Source organism: Cydia pomonella, chromosome 19, assembly GCF_033807575.1.
Source record: "Cydia pomonella isolate Wapato2018A chromosome 19, ilCydPomo1, whole genome shotgun sequence".
Lineage (NCBI taxonomy): Eukaryota > Metazoa > Arthropoda > Insecta > Lepidoptera > Tortricidae > Cydia > Cydia pomonella.
Window position 1 is genome coordinate 15,703,835 of NC_084721.1, and position 15,823 is coordinate 15,719,657.

General features: G+C 36.6%; 1 protein-coding gene across 3 annotated transcripts in view; it reads right to left on the bottom strand.

The window, feature by feature from the left end:
• Positions 1-15,823, bottom strand: part of LOC133528297 (neural cell adhesion molecule 2-like) — a 525,889-nt gene that overhangs the window by 22,695 nt on the left and 487,371 nt on the right. For all 3 annotated transcript variants that reach the window (XM_061865629.1, XM_061865628.1, XM_061865630.1), the window contains 3 exons: positions 9,857-9,967; positions 1,981-2,184; positions 624-775 (listed from right to left, as the gene is read on the bottom strand). In XM_061865629.1, coding sequence (XP_061721613.1) covers positions 624-775; positions 1,981-2,184; positions 9,857-9,967 — 467 coding nt within the window. The remainder of the gene's footprint in view (positions 1-623; positions 776-1,980; positions 2,185-9,856; positions 9,968-15,823) is intronic.

Genomic DNA, 15,823 nt, shown 5'->3' on the forward strand with positions numbered 1-15,823 from the left:
TTCCCAGCTGAAGATATCAAAAATCTGCCGAAGAATGGGAGTTAATATCTTCATAAGTAATTATACATTTTGAATTCTTACTGTAATGTTTTATTAACCACTGTGTAACCGCCATACGTACGTTAAGACAAATACTAAATGAAATAAATTTTGGCTATGAGGCGGACGCTCGCGTACGCTCTGTGAGATGGGAATGACATCAACCTTGTTGATTTTACCCTCGAATGTGCGACCATTCGTATATCTCTATAAAGCTAGATTCCTCTGAACTTACTTTTCGTATTTTTGATGGTTTTACCATATTCTATTAGTGTTTTTTTTTACATTATTTGGACTTGAAACTTAAATTCGTTATCAAAGCAAAAGTAATAAAATAGTAATTTGGTTCGCAAGTCTGAAAAAACTTAAGATAATAAATATGATAATATCACTCTTCTACCAAAATCGGTAATATGTTTTTCATAAATCTAAACGATTTTAAGGGAATACACGTGTATACAATGTACAAACAAAAGTAAACCTAAAGACTTTGCCGATAACATTCAATTTTGAGCGTACTTCAGACACAATAAAGCTGTATTTAATTATTCCAAAGCGGGTAAGGTGAAATTGTGGTTTATTACCGTTTCTTTAGCGTTGTTAATCCTGTGCCCGTTTTTCCACCAGGTGATGGAGGCGGGGGGCCTTGACCCTGAACTTTGGCAGAGGAGGTCGTAGCGCCTGCTGGCCGAGAGAGGCTGGTTTGAGCCCAGGATATGGACTGTTAGAGGAGGAACTGTAGAAGAAAAATATAATTAAACGAAAATTACATTTAGATTTAACACATCTTATTAGATAAAAATGTAAATGCTTTATAAGGATCACTGTTATATTCTATTGTGGTGGTTGTTTCGACTGAACGTCTAGCGACTTTTATCGAGGAGTTTTGACTGAAGAGTGTCAAGTACCGGCGGTTCCTCGGCTGGCTTCCTGATACTGCGGGTTTGCGTAACTTATCGCAGCCATAATGTGTTTTGCGGCCCGATTCGAAGAATGAGGTACGATAAGGATAAGTTCTCATTTAGATATCGTTTGTATGTCATATAATTGACAGAAGCAGCTCGATTAAGGCAACCAATGTCACAGCGGAATCGAAATAAACGTCAATTTTGACATGTCATTTAGCTATCGATCTTTTAAAGATCTTTCCAAGAGCTTAAACGTGTCTTAGCCATTCTTCAAATTGGGCCGTTTAAGTGTTTAGTTTTGATGTATATATTTTATAATATAATATCCATGCTGGTTTTGGGGAATTACAACTGAAATAAAGTGTATTTTTATGTTCATTTCATTTCTTAATTAAGTGGTCCTTTTCCGCCTTTCACTATGATCACTTTCTCGAGGTTATTCTCGAGGCGTCAAGTAATGTGCCCAAAGTGTGACAGAACGTGGTGGCAACAAGTAGCAGATCTGTGATCTTTAATGTCACTATATGATGTTACTATAAACGTTGTATTAACTTGTAAAAGAGCCCTTGAGGCATACTTGCAGAATAATTTTTTGAATTTTGGAGTTAACCAAGGATAGACACGTAAAAGTACTGAAAGGAGTTCTGGTCTAGTCCAGTAAGTACTTTTTTCTGCAGCACCAAATTTCTAATGCATATTTTTTTACGTATATAAATATAAAAGTAAACGTGGCTAACTCTCCGTTTCCATAAAAACAGCCAATTCTATGTCACGGTAAGTTGATTTCTAACACATAATATCTACTATCCAAGATGTAAAATGATTACAACCTCCAGACATGAAGTAACAACTACATACAAAGATAGGTTCCATCATGGGCGTTGCGTTGGTAGGTACATGCTGGGGGAGAGGGGGCAGCTGCCCCTCTGATGCTCAAATTTTTACATACGATGTATGCCCCTCTGCGTAGTCTGCCCCCCCCCCCCCCCCCCCCTCTAGGCCTCCATATATTTAATACAGAATAATTACTCACAATTCATATCTAAAGTGAGCGTAGTCTCAATTGGGTGCGCCCGCTGATGATTCGAGGCTCGGCACGTAAGTGTGGCCCTCACATCCGCCCTGGTTAGAGGCCCAACGCGGAGCACCCCGCGGACCCCGTTATTTACAAGAGGCGTCGCCGGCGTGTCTGTCTCCACTTCATCCCTGAACCATTTCACCCATGGTCGGGGACGGCCTGGGGAAAAAATTGAGTTAAAAATCTTTCAAAAACCATAACCTATGCGGTCACAAGAATAAAGAACCCTGAGCTAAATAACCACCTTCATACAATCAAAGTTACGCTTTCCGAAATCCCCACTTCGTATTTACTGTTGCCGAACAGGTTTTGAAATGGAGGTGGATTGCCAAAGAAAATTTTGAAGCCACAGAGAATTTACTGCCATAAGGACTCGTTATAAACGCACAAATAAATACCCTTACCGGGATTCGAACCCGGGACCTTCAGCATCACACCATTAAATAATATTCGATTCTGAGTTGTACATATTTCTAAGTATTTATCTTTTTTTAATACTACGTCGGTGGCAAACAAGCATACGGCCCGCCTGATGGTAAGCAGTCTCCTTATGTACACCTGCAACTCCAGTGGAGTTACATGCGCGTTGCCGACCCCAAACCCGCCCCCCTCGTCGAGCTCTATCTATCGAAGTATTTATGTATATAATTCATTGCGGCAACTTTCTGTCAAAAACTATAGTGTCCATAAATGAATAAGTTTTTGGCAAAAAAATCATTTTGGTACAAGTTTTTATCACTGACTATTCTTTCCACAGGCAACTAATACTACCTACCTAATCGAGACAATTCCAAAAATCCCAAACACAATTAGGTTGCGTTGTATTATCACTTCCCCATCATCAGATCAGCTCGATGGTACCATAATATTGCATTGTCACCTGACTTACATATGCATGCAAATATTCAGCTTCGTTGGAAGTCGGGAACTGGCTCAAATTTAACTTGCAAGATTTGACCCATACAAACATGATGGTTGCATACTTTACATCGGTACATTGTAAGTTAAATAAAAGCTTGTAAAAATATATGCGACCTTGACTGCACCCGGATAAATACATTCAGTTACAACTCAGATCTGTTTGTTTAAAGTATTTATAAATGTAAAATATTAGCTATTGTATCTTTAATTAAGGAAACTGTAGGTTTAATTTAATATTACCATATATCTCTGTTCAATTGTATATGTATGCAACCGTTTGTTTCTTAGTAAACAATAAATAAATATAGATCCGAAGTAAAACACCAACATTATTCAACATCTATGAAAACGTTCTAAATTTAATTACTATTATTATTACGTTACTTATTATTATTATGAAGTTTAATTTAGTATTTACAATTTTAATAACGAAAGTTCCGTGAGACACAGACAAAATAAATACATATATTAAAACCGATCACTCACGTATTTTAGGTTGAAAACGCTCGACATGTTTAGCGTATACGTGAGTGACCCGTTTTAATATATTTAACAGTATTAACAAGATTAAAACTGTAATTAAGTTTACAGTACATATGGTGCTACTTTCCCGCACGGGTGCGGGAATGAGCACTTTCCGTGCGTATGTTTCGACATATATCGTCACATTCGGGAACACGGGTCACGTTTCGGGAATGTCACATATGTTGTGTCATTACCACATTTGAAAGAGCCATATGTACTGTAAAACGTTGTACGATACACGTGTGAATAGTTAATTTGCAACTCGTTCTTTCGGTCGTGTTTTAATTTAGCACCACTCTTTGCGAATTTCCTATTTTCTGCACTTGTATCGTAATAGTACATTATGATACAAGTGTGCTAAGTTGGTCATTACATACGAGGCGATATTGTGCGCGCGAGCTGTAAGCGAGCGCGCAATAAGAAAGCCGATGTGGGTAATGACCAATGCACACGCGTTTCATACGACGTTTTTCAACAGTTTCACAGCTTTCTTATTGCGCGCTCGCTTGCAGCTCGCGACTTAGTTCACGTAGACACTTGTATCACAATGTACTATTACAAGATAATTTAATCTATAAATTATGATTGGTGTCATAAAACCTATTTGAACTAACATTTGAAACCTAATAGTTGGTTTAATTTTTTTTTTATTATGTAGCAGTCACATAAACTACTATTAACTGGCCGGAAAAATCTCACCAACGGGAGTCGTAGAAATCAATGGCCTTTGCCCAGCAGAGAGACACTTTAATGGACTAATAAAAAAAATATTTTGCACAAATTAAATGCTAATAAAAAAGAAATACGTAAATATGTAATTGTTAGAACTCATCAATTACTTATCCTTTATTTGTTGAAACTAACTAAAAACAAAAAACATCGTCCATGCTCAGCAAGTTGAGCTCGGAGAAGGACCAGGACCAGGACCAGGACCAGGTTCCATCTCTGTCGCACTTGTAAATTCGTACGTAAGTGTGATAGGGAGGCAACACGTCGAAAGTCGCGGTAGGCCCTCTGCACCGTTTCATTGTACCTTTAAACTGTTGATACTACCATGTTTATTATATAAAAATGCGTAATACTGAAGTAATAAAGGTAAAGTTTCCATATACTTTTCCCTATGGAATCATGTTATACTATACAGTACATTGTGTTCGCGAAAACAAATAATTTCATACTGGGTTAACGCTGCCATTGTCCAAACATTATTTCCCAGACATGAATTGAATAATTCCAAAACGTGACCATAACCGATATACCGCATCAGCTCCAATCAATCAGTCAAGCTTGATTGAAATCGGAATCGGCTTTTGCATACAGACAGACAAATATCAAATAAGCGATCAGACCGACCGCACCGTCCAGGGCAAACAAGGGATTAGTGAAACAATGGTTAGGTTATGGTTAAATTTACAGTTCTACGGGGAACAGTAAACAATTTTGAAGCAGTACGAAGCGGAGAATTTTGTTCGAATTTGATAGCGGCATACAAAATTTCAAAACTGTCACAACGAGACATTTACTCGTCAGAAGGCGCCAAAATTACTACCAGTGATGTCAAATTTAGATGAACAATATTTTAAAGTTAATGTTGTTCATTTCTAATGCCGGTCCGTACAATATATAACCATTTATTTGCTGAAACACTTAGAAATCTTCTTTTGTGTGTTATGAGTAAGCGTTATGATATGACTGTAAGTTATATTGGATCGAAGAATTAAATATTTCGAAAAAACGTCCCGACCGAAACGAAGAATTAAATAGTTCGGAAAGTCCTTGGGAGCTGATTTGAAGAGAATGGAGCACACTTTTATGTATTATGTGTAATGTGAACACCTTAACGCATGCCATATTTTTTTTCGCTGGGTCCTGAGGAAGAGGAAGACCCAAGATGAGATAGACAGATACCATAGCAAAAGACATGAGTGCCTGCGACGTTACAGTGGACGACACGTCCGATCGCGCGAAGTGGAAAGAAAAGATAATGAAAGCAAACCCCACAATCAGATAGGAATGATAATGCTGCGGAGAGAGAGAGAGAGAGAGAGAGAGAGAAAGAAAGTAACTCACGCAGACGTTAGCGAATCTGTCAATATTAAACTGGTGTCTGCCACCAGTATTGGGCCCTAACCCAGGGGGTGAAACTGTTCCTTTCGGGCATTCCCGGCTCCGTTCGGCTCGGCATTGCTCCGAGCAATTATAAGTGTTGGCACAACTTGACGTCCCTTTGCGTGTACGACCACAGATAAAATAATGACTTAAATTTTGACAACCCTAAATAGCCGAAAAAGATATTACCACACATAAGAATACAGTATGATCCGTCCCTGAATCGCTGTCAAACTTCGGTTTTGTAAGAAGTTTATTTTCTGTAGGGTAGTACTATTACTTATTCCGTGCCTAACCATTGCAACATTTATGAGAATTACTGTTCTGATAATGTTATTGTGCCAGCTCGAGTATAATAACAAAATTGCAGCTTTAATTGCGCGATTCCCCTGTGATTTAGCGGCAAAGGCCGGCTTAGCGTTCGCATGATTCAACAATTTGGTAAAACAATTACATTTCGTTGGGCATAACAAGGTTTAGTAGTTAGGACAATTATCAGTAAAATTTGGCTGATTTCGGAATAGCAATTTCTATTTGAATGTGTAAACTATTTATATATTAAGTTCAAAAGTGCATGGAGAAGTTATAAATAAAATCATTCATACATTTTAACCTTTGACGACCGGTTTGGCCTAGTGGGTAGTGACCCTGCCTACGAAGCTGATGGTCCCGGGTTCACATCCTGGTAAGGGCATATATTCGTGTGATGAGCATGGATATTTGTTCCTGAGTCATGGGTGTTTTCTATGTATTTAAGTATTTATAAATATTTATATATTATATATATCGTTGTCTAGGTACCCTCAACACAAGCCTTATTGAGCTTACTGTGGGACTTAGTTAATTTGTGTAATAATGTCCTATAATATTTATTTATTATTATTTATTTATTAACCTGATGGTACATATTATAACTAGGATTTAAGTTTTTGTTTTTAATAGACGTATGATTGTAACAAGTAAGGAATATAATTTTGGTAGTATACACGGTGCATCATGAGTATCATTACATGAGGAACCCGAACGATTTTAACCACGCATTTTTGAGACCAAAAGAAGGAAAAACTATTTTCCTACTCCTCTACTGTTATCTGTCATTTATGCATTCATTAACACGAATATAAGAACATACATAAAAGGTTTCAAGAAAAGTCTATATTTGTCTATTCCTCATAACAGCTCTTGCGCTTTTAATCGCTATAACGTTACTGCGATTAATGGCCACCAACCTAACAAAACCAAAACGAATACAGTTTTAAACTAAGTGCATTGCTGCCAACTTACAGAATATTCATTTGGTTGCATAATAAAAATAATTACTTCATAAGTCAGAAACACGCATGTGACACCCGTAATATAGCAACACCCATAGACTACGAAGACCGCTTAGCGTTGCTTGTTAGTCTCCGTAGGCTACGGTGGCCAAAATTGAGAAAAAACTGTCCAAAAATGTAATTTAGCAAGTAGCAAGTACCAGGGCCTCATGAGTTACGAGAAGGTGTCGCCGATCGGCCGGCCGCGGCCCGGGGCGGGCCGGGCGCGTAACAAGGTATGCTCGCGCGTTTTGGCTATATACTTTTGCTGTAATTTGTTTACCTAAATTAAGATTTATTTTTGTTGACTCGTAGGAAAAATATTGTATGCAACGTTGTATAAGTAGGTCAAAAAATGCTCGTGACGTATTCCTTTACAATGTTCGCCTACGCCTTCGGCTCCGGCTCACATTGTAACTCACGCCACTCGCCTTTTTTGACCCTTCTTATACAACTGTTGCATAAAATACTATATAAGAGTTTAGGTAGAATGTATGTGTACCTACAGTCACGTCTCAAAATATCGATACGAAAATTGTGTCAAAAATATGTATACACTACCTTAATATATGGGCAATAAAGTCGTGTATACATATTTTCGACACTTTTTTCGTATCGATATTTTCAGACTTGACCGTACATAAATCTTATAGGACTTTTAAGTCTTATAAAGATAAACATATTTTATTATTCAAGTAGGCATATTACAATGCGCTTATTAACGTCAAATAAAGCTACATCGGCTCTAACCCTACACCTCTGACCCGAGATTAATCCCCCCTCAACTGATGGAGGATATCCCAATATGGACCGGCAAGAAACTTTGCGAGACACATCTTTTCAAAACATTACATCTTATGATTAACATGCATTAAATAAGAAAAAATACAATTTAGATTACTATAGAAATCATACAATTACATACAGTAGCTACTTTTCTTTATAGACATTTGTTTAAAAAAATATTTAATTATGTCATATCAAATCATATAAATACATATCGAATTCTTACAAAATGAAAAGAAAAATAAAATGAATAAAGAAATATGATCAGGATTACAATATTAGGTATATTTTTTGTGTTCCTCGTGTTACGTCGTGTAATGTTACCGTTAAAACCCGTAACGGACGGGAAATCGAACATTCATGCCTTCATGTTTCAAAGCCACCTTTTCCTATTGACATATTGGTTGTTCAAACTATATTTGCCCGTAAATTCTGTACACGCGCTTCAGATTAAAAATAAGCATGGCAAGTACCTATAATAGAATAATTTAAAATGGTTCGCTGAGTGAATTGTTAATCGAAATGTCAACTTGATGTCTCTTTGAGCCGAAATGAATTATTTCCTTGTAAAATTGATTAAAACAACCAGGCATCCATACAAAAGTATCAAATATTTACGAATAAAACATAAAAATAGGTTGGCAAATTGTTATTGATAGAAATAAATGTAACAGTTTTGAATGATTTGATTGACGGTTAGTTTCACTAGACTTGAATCGACCGGGATATGAACCGTGTCTACCTTATATATTGTTTTTGAGCTTCCTATATATCGACGCAGTTAGATGTATCTTGTATACGGGTAACTGGAGGTAGCGGATGGGTGTCAAAGTTGAGTAGACCGCGCTCGGTCTACCCTCATTCGTGTGTGTCGGTTGCGTTCGCTTTCAATGTACCACTGGTCGCGCTGGTGGTGGTATGGTCTATCGGGAGCTCAAAAATAATATAAAAGGTAATCACGGTTCATATACCGGTCGATTTCAGTCTAGTGAAATAAATGTTTTTTTTTTTTATTCTTACGCGGTTATCATACAGATGAGTTTTCGACTCCGGTATATGAGTGTGACAGCACGTATGTATATAGCAATGCCCCAGTCGCATACCGGAGCAGCTTGCGAATTCGCATCGATTTTTTTAAATAATTTATTTTCAAAAGACACAGTACATAGTTGTTACATCAAAATAGCACTGGCGAACTACGAAGCAATCTGTTGGTAGTTAATTTCGTTTTTGATATAAATTTGTGTCATTTAAATATATTGCCTTAAATTATTTGACACGTGAAAAGGATTTGCTCTTGGCTTATTTTTCAAATCAAAAGCGGAATGAAAATATATGACTTCTTGAAGCCAACATTCTTCAAATGGACAAGTTAGGAATCAGCACACAGATTATTCAAAACATCGCTTTGTATAATTCGTCTGGCAACCGGAGACGGCTTTGGCCTTCTTCTTAATTGATTTTCAAGTCACGGGTATAATTCGGCATCTGTAGGGATGAATATAAAAGAGTTGGAAGGGTTGCAGATGCAGGGTTGTTTTGGATGGTGGTTTAATTTAAACGAGCTGGTCAAAATTACATTGTATCTTATAAAAGTCTGTATTGAATGATTTATGCGGTCACATTTACCGAATAAGCTTTTGATTTTGATGGTATTGCTGAATATTTTTGGTAGTTCGGTAGCGAAGACCTTACCGACGAAACCAAAATTCCAGCAAAGTGGCTGTCATGGTTTTAGTTATAGGGATAAAGTTGTTATCAACATCTAATTAGATCTATTTTTATCAACTTGAACAATAATTATAATAATATCAATCAATTGGTGGAGCACGCTTAGTCAAAAGCAAAAGACTGTTCCGAGTAGTAAGGAAGGAACAAGTTCGGCATGACAGGTTGATTGGTATAACCTTTCGGTGTTAAACATTAGTTATGAAGTATTCTATATGTAGTAACTCCCGTTGTATATTCTGTGATTGTGGAGCTCACTTAGCTTTTGACTGCTCCGAGTACTAAGGAAGGAACAGGTTCAAGAACAGGACAGGTTAATAAGTAACTTTTCGATGTTAAAGATTAGTTATGTTAGACATGAAGGATTCTAATCTGTGTGTAGTAACAACCGTTATATATTCTGTAATATATTCACGCAGTCGTCAGTTCTACCAATTTCGTATACTCACCTCCACTGACGTCACATTTGAGCGTAAAGGAGTCCCCTTCTACGTAGGGCCCGACGATCGCCTGCTTCACGTCGCCCTGGTCGTCGGTTATCACCATCTTGCTTGGAGGCACTGTTGACAAAATTCATTAAGTCAGATTCATTCGTTCAGAAACGTTCAGTTGAAAATCTCTATTGTAAATGTTCGTGGTCTGTTTGAGGGTAAGATTCGTACCTATCTACAGTTTTTATTTATTTATTACTAAACTGTAACCGTCCAGCACGGTTTACGGTTTAATTTGTAATGGTTAATGGTAAATTGCAATTAACGTTCGGCCAACGCTGGTACCTACCCATTCAGGGCTAATCATGACACGTTGTAATTTTGCCTCTACGAAGTATTTCCTCTACATACCGGGAAACCTATGTACACGACCGTAGCTCAGCAGTGAATGCGTTAAAAGAAGATAAAAGTATGTAGGTATTATAAAAGAATATAGGTTGTATAACTTGACGACCTGTCTAGCCTAATCGGTACTGGCCCTGCCTATGAAGCCGATGGTCCTGGGTTCAAACCCCGGTAAGGGCATTTATTTGTGTGATGGATGAGCACAGATATTTGTTCCTGAGTCATGGCTTTTTTTCTATGTATGTAAATACTGGTAGAGAATGCCTTCTGGCATTAAGTCCGCCATTTGTACTCTTCATGTATTGTGCAATAAAGTTTAAATAAATAAATAAATACTTATAATAAATATTGTCGTCTAAGTACCCACAACACAAGCCTTATTAAGCTTACTGTGGGGCTTAGTATAGTCAATTTGTTTGAAAACGTAAGCTAACTCTCGTAAACAGCGAGTAAAAACTCTTCCTGAAGATCCTGCTAACATCCTAACGCAGAAGTTATGACGAGAACTTCACACGTTATCTTAGAAACCATACGAAGTTGAACACGCCGAATAATTTATTAAGGGGCGAGACATTATGGAAGTTTTTGTAATAAAACTTTTTATTTTCCTGACCTACTTGGTTGTCGTGTGACATGTCGACGTGTTTGATGATCGATTCGCAGCTACATTGACAAAAAAAGGAGATAAGGAGGACAATCTATGAGTATGAAAAGAGTCCATCAAAAAACCTTAAATAGGTGGCGCCACAATACATGGCGAACAATTATTTGATTTTGATAAAAAAAAATCAAATCACTGACAGCGCACTTTACTCCGTCAATAACGTCTAAGTTACCGCACCGGATAGATTGCGAACTATTATTTACTGCTGCCAGCTAGACACTTTGGCAACAGTTTTCCCATAAGAGATTGCTCTCCCTACCTCTACCCTCCATACATTGGACATTTCATACCATTAGTATTGTCCACCAAAATAGCTTGAACCTCAAAAATTAAAGTCCGAGACTGTACAAACTTTGTACTCGTAGTACTAATTTCCTTAGCTGATGTGAATTTTTTTAAAGAGTAAGCTGACAGCAGTTTGGGAAAATATTTGTTGCAATAAGCGTATTATTCTTTATTCTTTATTCAGGCAAACACAAAGTATAAGTTTACAGCTACAGCCAAGGCACTTATACTGTTAATACATATGTAGTCAGAACATAAAATTAGTAAACTTGTATTACACACATTATACATTTTTGGAACTATCTCTAGAATTAAACATACATATAATGTATTATATAGGTTTGGATCCACATAAATTAAAATTAAGTCATACAAAGTACACAAAAAGGACAACGTAAAATAGAGTTCCATAGAAATGGCAAATACTATTTGCCTTTATTTATTCATAATCTCGCACTTTTTGTGGACAGCCATGATATTATCAACAATTTCCTAAATAGTTTATTTATGTCAAATACTAGTTAAATATATGGTAATTATTAATATTTCAATGAAAACAACTAGGTATCGTAAAACTTTTAGGTTATGTTATAAGTCAAATACTAACTAAATCTGTCATATTTGCTTACACTACATATTTGCAATTTATATTTAAGTCCATTTTAGTATTTGTTTTCTCATTCTGTACCCCTAGTGTAAATAAATTCGATTTCGAAACGTGACGTACGCGTTTGCGTTAAGTCTCATTTTGTATGGGTTTTTGAACAGCGCGCCAAGCGGGACGTTTGGAAAGTCAAAAATCTCATACAAAATGACACTTAACGCAAACGCGTACGTCACGTTTCGCTGTCGAAAATATTTACACTAGGGGTACTGAATACAAGTATTGTAAAATTAAAAAGAACAAGTTAATTCAAATGACAAAGCAACAAAATGTAAAGGCAGTGTTTGCTTTAAATATTTTTTATACAATAAACTAATTCTACGGATTCCACTCACGTGTTTTAGTCACTCGCGCGACATGTTTCGGAGAGCCTGTCCTTTCTCAAATCCGTAGAATTAGTTTAATGTTAGTATGTCTCACGACAGCTTATATTCGATTTTTATACATGTTTCCATTTAAACTTATTCATTAAGTCGCTTACCAATCGAAATGTCATCTTATATAAATTATCTTAAAGAAATAAATTGAACCTCAAATTATGTAGATTACGGAGCCTTCTGTTATCAGACTTTTTATCACAGTAATGGCCTCGGCAGTAAAGCTCGGTGTTCCCCAAGGAGCTCTTTTAGGACCTGAATGTTAATCGTTCGAGTAATGGATTATTATCGATATCTTTTCCCCAATAGGGCCTTGGTTTTCAATAATTTGAAACCAGTGAAATCACTGAGGGTTTCAGATTGAATTAAATAATAAGTGCGATGATAACGCGACACTGATAGCGTTATTCTAAAAACGTTTATCAAGTCTAACAAGCCTTTGATTATCGTTTGTTCCTATCCGTCATTTTGATCTTTGTGTCTATTAGAAAGAAAAAAAATTATAGAGTTTAAGAATTTTATGAACAAAGTTAATAATAATTATACAAGATGTAACAAAAATAAAGGGGCTCCGTTTAAGGACATATTCTGTATCGTGTTCTGATTTTGAAAAAGGAGACGAAAAAAATTTTAACGTAAAAAAAAAACTATGGGGAATGTCGTCCAAGTCGATCAATAAAGGACAAACATTTTTTGCGAAACATATGTCCTTAAACGGTCCCTACTATTTTTATTAAACTTTGAACTTTATAGTTAAGCACAATTTTAACCTTTAGATTACCTTTTAGACCTGTTTTTAAAGAAATAACACATTCAAATAAAATAGCAATCAGACGAGATTAATAAGCAGAAAAATAATATTATTATCAAAATAATATTTAGTATATAATTAAGTGTGAAAATCAAGCACTTAATATTATTAAGTATATGAGTATATGCCATCGTAATTGCGAGGTATTCATTCCCCGCTGGCTGTTATAAAAATGTTCTCTTCATCTGTATTTGTAATAATTTGAAATCTATAATCTTTTTCAGCAACGTTATTTTTAATGTCTATTTTTTTAAATAAAAGGGAAAAAGATTATGCTATGTACCTTTTAACGAACAATTGTCAAGGTAGCGTGTACAGGATTCGGTGGTTTTCTAGGGTCCATTCAATGAAGACGTTTATTTATAGTTGTAGAAAAATTGGTTTATTCCGAAAATGGCTTTATATAAGCTTAAATTTTATATGAACCGAATAAGGTGTTTTTCGTGCCGTATATCGAGTCAAATGAGACGGAATAAGATGAACGCGGAGAGGGGCGGTATCCGCGGTATAGGAGTGGTCGCCGCAGTGCCGCTAGATGTCGCTAGTAGATGCGCGAACATAGCGTTTATATAAATTACGGCATAGAAAACTATCGTGGCAGGTTTTGGTTTTATACACATATTTATATGTACAGTAACCTGCGAGAAAACCCCCTCGGCATAGAAACTGGTTTGTAAAGGGGTCAGTTATCTCTGTCGCTTAATATTTTTAGGGTTCCGTACCCAAAGGGTCAAACGGGTTACGGGACCCTGTTACTGAGACTCCGCTGTCCGTCCGTCCGTCCGTCTGTCACCATGCTGTATCTCATTCAGATTCAGATTATGTAAAACAGAATAAATTAAATATTTCTTTCCAATCTCGAGGTTCTCATCCAATCACCGAAGTTAAGCAACGTCGGGCGGGGTCAGTACTTGGATGGGTGACTCTTTTTATAGATATTGGTACAGAACCCTTCCTGTGCGAGTCCGACTCGTTTTTATTATTATACGCACAGGACAGGGTCTAGAATGTACAAAATTGCCTGTCAAACATCACAAGTGCGACCAAAATAATCTGTGATTGCATAAATTATTTGATCTGTAACAGTATATTCTAAGGTATAATCACCCACCGTATCCCCTAGGTACCGTTTTACGTTAATTTCAGTCAGATTATCTTACTTTCAGACCGTCTAGCACGGTTCATACTTGAACGCGTTCTCGCGCGTTAGTATATACTTAAAGTCGCGCAAGATGTACTGAGCCTGAGTAGACGCTCCAAGAGGAGCGTTCGGCGGGGCGTGCAGCGTGGCGTCGGGCTCACAAGTGATTTGAGCAGCGTGCACTAAGGCCGCTCCTATACGTTTGCATTTGTTTAAAATGCACGCCGCACGCCCCGCCCCGCTTCATTCCCAACACAAGCATCCACTCAGGCCTTACACTAACTCATGCTAGCAGGTCTGGTACATTAAAAGTTCAAAACAAGGTCACGTTTTTGCATCTGCTTCTTTCGCACTCATGAAATGTTCTTTGACGTGATTGCTTCTCTTTTGCACACTTTGATAATTTTCAAGCGCAGGTAAGCATAATTCAAGATCTGTAATTTTACTAGATACAGACTAGTCAATATATAGTAGACAATAAGGAAGCCTAACGTTAAAACGCAGCCTTTTCCGCGGAATATCTGACCTTTAAGTAATACGGGCCACGTTAAATTTAACAAACCACCGATTACACCGTAAAGTTAACCAACAGAATAAAATCGGTCAATTTGCTTCCCATTAAGCCCGAGGCGAATCCCTTTAGTCTGCCGTGGCAAAAATGTATTCGATTTGAACGACACTTAAGCCCTTTCTATAAAAAAAAACCTACGAGGAAGTATTTACAAAATATAAAAATGCTAATGCGACCAGAATGTTCGAAAGTTGTATCTTTGAACAGGTTATTTGAATCTACCTAGTTCAAAATCTTAGGTAATAAATTTGTTTTTGAATTAACATTACTTCCATTGTTTCTGGATAGAAATGTACAAAAACCATTTGGTATGTCAAGTTATTATCAAATCGAGATCGGATTTTTAAATGTTGAATGCTGCTTAGATCTCTGCCTTCCTACTTGTAATTCCATGTTCCAGGATTTCTTTTATATCTCTCGCCATTACCTTTGAAGATAAATTGCTTTGCAGGTACTTGATTCCACTTAATTAAATCACACGCCAATATATACGAATTTATATTTCAATTATATTTTCAATTCCTAGGAATACAAGTAATATATTTCTGATACCGCAAATAAAATTACAAGACCATATTTAAACGTTCAGCCATGTTGATATCGTGATAATTGGAGTTTGAAAAGTTACAGAATTTAATAAAAATGCCCAACGGAGGATGTTGGGATCTGATACAGAAATTAATCTAATTTTGAACATTAAACTCTCTTTGAAACGATTTCTTGGAATTGATTAAATAACGTTTTCGGTGTACACGGTGAGTTGCGTTTTGAAGTTTAGCAAAGGAATAAGAGAAATTAATAAAACACTGTGACTAAGAGGCTGGAAAATTCCCTTCGTAACTCAGGAAAAATTGCACGCGCATTTAGGATAGTCGACCTGGGCCCAAATGGCCCAATGAATTATGCGCGTGGAAGGAAATGAAATATTAAATGGGCCAATTTTTATTTTACTGTATTTTTTTATACGATTTGGATAAAATTTGGCTGGTTTGTTCCTTATTCTGGGCGCGATAATTACGAAATCACAAGTTGTCGCAAAAATATTTCCATTGTGTTACGAAAATAGT